This window comes from Cornus florida, unplaced genomic scaffold, assembly GCF_030987335.1.
Source record: "Cornus florida cultivar Cherokee Brave unplaced genomic scaffold, ASM3098733v1 CherokeeBrave_3.0.0_Hap2_Chr05, whole genome shotgun sequence".
Classification (NCBI taxonomy): domain Eukaryota; kingdom Viridiplantae; phylum Streptophyta; class Magnoliopsida; order Cornales; family Cornaceae; genus Cornus; species Cornus florida.
The window spans coordinates 58,869,413-58,873,508 of NW_026775575.1; the positions used below are offsets into that span (position 1 = coordinate 58,869,413).

Here is a 4,096-nt window from a genome sequence, read left to right on the forward strand (position 1 = left end):
TTCTTTTCTTGAAATTTGGTTGAGGATGACGAGCTAAAAGAATTCTCTCAGCCAATGATGGTTCTGGCTGAGGATTATATACCACTCTCGGCCAAGCATTCTGGTAATCTGGCCGATTTTATCCTGAAATTCTTTTACTTCGTTGAGAAGTGAATCTCTCTTGAACACTTCTGTTAAAAAACCAAGTTTGGACTTTTATTTTATGAAAAATTTGAATTTTACCTCGGTTAATAACCTTCCGCTGAAGGCAACAACTATGTTGAATTAGAGCAGATTGTGTTTCCTTCAATTATTCTTCTAATTCTTCCACCGCTTTAGCACTTGGAGTGGCTGACGGTTTGCTCTCAGCAACCTTAGGCTGATTCCCTTCATCAAACTTTTCCTTGGGAGCCTGGCCAATCACATTACTACCTGCTATGAAAAGATCATTGTTGACCCGCATGACTTTATCATTAGCTCCTTTTTTGGCCGATACAGTAAATGTTCGAGTGCCGGATGTGGCTGGTTTTGGCTTTTTGTACATTGGTCGGCTTATTCCCCTAAGGTTATTACCATATTCTTGCTCAATAATGTTGGCCACCTGAACATTATCGACTATTGTTGGCTGATTAGGATGATCAACGACCACTAGCGGCTTATTTACATTTGTGGCTGATTGGCCATCGACTGCCCCCCAAGTACCAAAGGTTTTGGCTGATATGCCACTGGCAGCTGATTTTTAGCTAGTGACTGATTATAATTCGACCAATCTTATGGCTGATTAGCCAAATATTTCCCTTCAAGTCCTGACTGTGGTAATTCCTGAGCATAAAGTGGATTCGGAGCTCTCCACCATACCTGATTGCCTCCCAGGTTAAAAGATTTTGGCAGATGTATCACTTCCGGCTGATTTACCGCAGGTGGCTGATTGTAAATCGACCAACCTTGCTGTGATTGATTTACCACTGGTGGCTGATTTTTCGCTTTGCAAACCTTGGCCTCAACCCATTTAGTAAAATAATATGTGGCAACAATCACCCAGTGATGGCCTTCGCTTGATGGTGGATTAATTTTACCAATAAGGTCAAGGCCCCAACCTCTGAATGGCCAAAGTTTGATTATTGGCTGTAATTCTTTTGCTGGTACATTTTGAATCGGCCCGTGTCTTTGACAAGCTTGACAACCTTTTAAGTAATCTATGCAATCTTTCCTCATTCTCGGCCAATAATATCCATACCTGCGAATCAGCCATCTCATTTTAATCCCAGCTTGGTGAGCCCCACAGCTGCCCTCATGTACCTCGGCCATAACCTGAAGTGATTCCTCCGTGCTTATGCATTGTAGTAGGAGCCCATCTTCTAACCCTTTTCTGTATAGATCCCCATCTAGAAGCATAAAGTTGATCACTTTTCTTTTAATACTTCTATCAGCCTTGATGTTTGGATTTCGAAGAAACATTATAAATGGTAACCTCCAGTCATCGTCGGCCAAATCTTCTACATCAATTGTCCAAGTATCAAACAACATAGTATTTCTCAATTCGGCTGATGGCAAAGATCTTCGTGTTATCTTTATCAACTGATCTTCTATTCCGGTTGGTACTCTTATTCCTGAGGCTGCTTGGGCCATGCTGTTGGCCTCCTTATTCTGCCCTCTCGGCCAGAACTTAAGTTGAACATTATCAAATTGATTAATTAATGAAGTGGCCAGAGAATGAAACGGCCTTAATTGCCAACTTAGGCACTTAAAATCTTCAGAAATTTGGCTAAGGACTAAGTTTGAATCTCCCAAAATCTTTACATCTCTAACAGCCATTTCAATTAAAATCTCCAGGCCAATTATAAGCGCTTCATATTCGGCCTGATTATTCGAACATTTAAAATCTAAAAAGAAAGAGAATGAAGCCTTTCTGCCAGCTGGCGAAATAATAACAATACCTGCTCCTGCTCCATCAGCCGTGCTTGATCCATCAAACATCAAGATCCAAGGAGTTAAGAATATAGCTGATGACTCCAATTCATCATAAACCCATGGATCAATATCAGTTGAAGGATGATCGGCAAAAAAATCAGCCAGAACCCTTCCTTTTATTGATTTTTTGTGGGACGTAGATAAAATTGAATTCCATCAAAGCCAAAGCCCACTTACCTATTCGGCCAGTGATCAATGGCCTTGATAGCATATACTTGATCACGTTAGTCTGACAAAGAATGTAAACATCAACAGGCCGCATGTATACTCTCAACTTCATGGCCGAATAGTACAAAGATAAACAAAGCTTCTCAATTGAGGAATATCTGCATTCTACATCAGTTAGTACTCTACTCAGGTAGTAGACAGCCTGCTCCTTTCCATGTTCATTGTCTTGTGCGAGCATACTACCAATTGATTCTTCTGCGGCCGATAAATAAAGCTTTAATGGCCACTTCTTTCTTGGAGGCATTACAACCGGGGGGTTTGCCAAATACTCTTTTATTTTGTCAAAGGCCTTCTGATGGGATTCGTCCCAATGAAATTTCTCATGTGACTTTAATTTCACTAAAGTCAAAAAGACATACACTCGGCCAGCATGGTTAGAAATAAATCTTCTAAAAAAACCTACCTGGCCGAGGAACCTTTGCACTTGTTTTTTGTTGGCTGGGGCCCTAGCATTTATAATAGCTTTGACCTTGTTCTGATCAACTTCAATACCTCGTTTGTGTACCAAGAACCCCAAGAAATTCCCGGCTGAAACTCCAAATGCACACTTCAATGGGTTCATTTTCAATTTGTGGACCCTCATCCTTTCAAAGGCCCTTTTCAAGTGTTCCAAATGCTGTCTCTTGGCCGATGATTTCACAACTACATCATCTATATAAATTTCCATGAATCGGCCAATCATATCATGAAAGATAGAATTCATTGCCCTTTGATAAGTAGCCCCAGCATTTTTTAGGCCAAATGGCATCACAATCCACTCAAAAGTACCAATTGACCCAGGACATCTAAAAGCCGTTTTATGAACATCTTCCTCGGCTAAATAGATTTGATTATAACCTGAATGGCCGTCCATAAAAGACAATATTTCATGCTTAGCGGCCGAATCAATAAGTTGATCGGCCACAGGCATTCGATATTCATCTTTTGGAGTGGCATTATTTAAATTGCGAAAATCCACACAAACTCTAAGTTTGCCATTCTTCTTCATTACCGGAACAACATTAGACAGCCATTCAACATATCTAACTGTTCAAATAAATCCTGCCTTAAGAAGTCTCTCAATTTCTTCTTTAATTTTGAGCATTACTTCCGAAGACATCCTTCTTAGTGGTTATTTATATGGCTGAAAATCTTTCTTGATCAGTAATCTATGTTCTACCAATTTTCTAGACAAGCCAGGCATCTCTTCATAACTCCAAGCAAAGCAATCCTTATATTCATTTAATAATTTAATCAAATCGGCCTGGAATTTAGGCTCAAGCAAAGCACTAACAAATAATGGCCGATTATCTTTTTTAGTACCAACATTTATTTCCAATAAAGGATCTTGCACCTCTGCTTTATTATCTTCCATCCTGGAAGGGGCTGACTCCAAATCTTCAAGTTGAATTGCATCCAACTTTTCGAAACCTTCTTCAATTATATCGGCCGTGCTGGCCGATACCTCTTCATATAACTGTTCTTCTCTGGCCAATCTCTTCTCAGCTAGATATGCTTTCAGTCTTATGCAAGCGGCCCTGAAAGCTTGCCGCTTCTTTTCTTCATTGGTTTTGTGATCCATCAGTAACATCTTCAATGTCCTTGATGGTCGACCTGAAAATATCAATTTTCGGCCGAGCTGCTTCTGACAATAATTCTTTAATATCAGCATTAATTAAATTCTTCTTCATTGTTGCCGCTGCTGGTCGTCCCATCCTGTTAATGCCAACAAATTTGATAGGTACAACAGTTTCATCATAAAGTGCAGCCTCAGCCGATTACACCCTAGCTATAAAGGGTTTGTTATCGGCCTCAACAATTTTTACCTCATTTCCATCCCAAAAAATCAACATTTGATGCAAAGTTGATGGGATGCACATGTTAGGATGAATCCAATCTCGGCCTAAAAGGAGATTATAGGCCGCGGTTGAATCAATGA

The 4,096-nt window shown here is 40.1% G+C and overlaps 1 protein-coding gene across 1 annotated transcript; it reads right to left on the reverse strand.

Annotated features, from left to right (window-relative positions):
- Window positions 1-289: 289 nt before the first annotated feature.
- On the reverse strand, window positions 290-3,739 carry LOC132309327 (uncharacterized). The gene is made up of 6 exons (XM_059807644.1): window positions 3,481-3,739; window positions 2,128-3,204; window positions 1,789-2,063; window positions 838-1,644; window positions 682-729; window positions 290-580 (listed from the first exon to the last, which is right to left on the reverse strand). Exons 1-6 carry the CDS (start codon window positions 3,737-3,739, stop codon window positions 290-292), a joined length of 2,757 nt encoding a protein of 918 aa, XP_059663627.1.
- Between the last annotated feature and the right edge of the window lie 357 nt (window positions 3,740-4,096).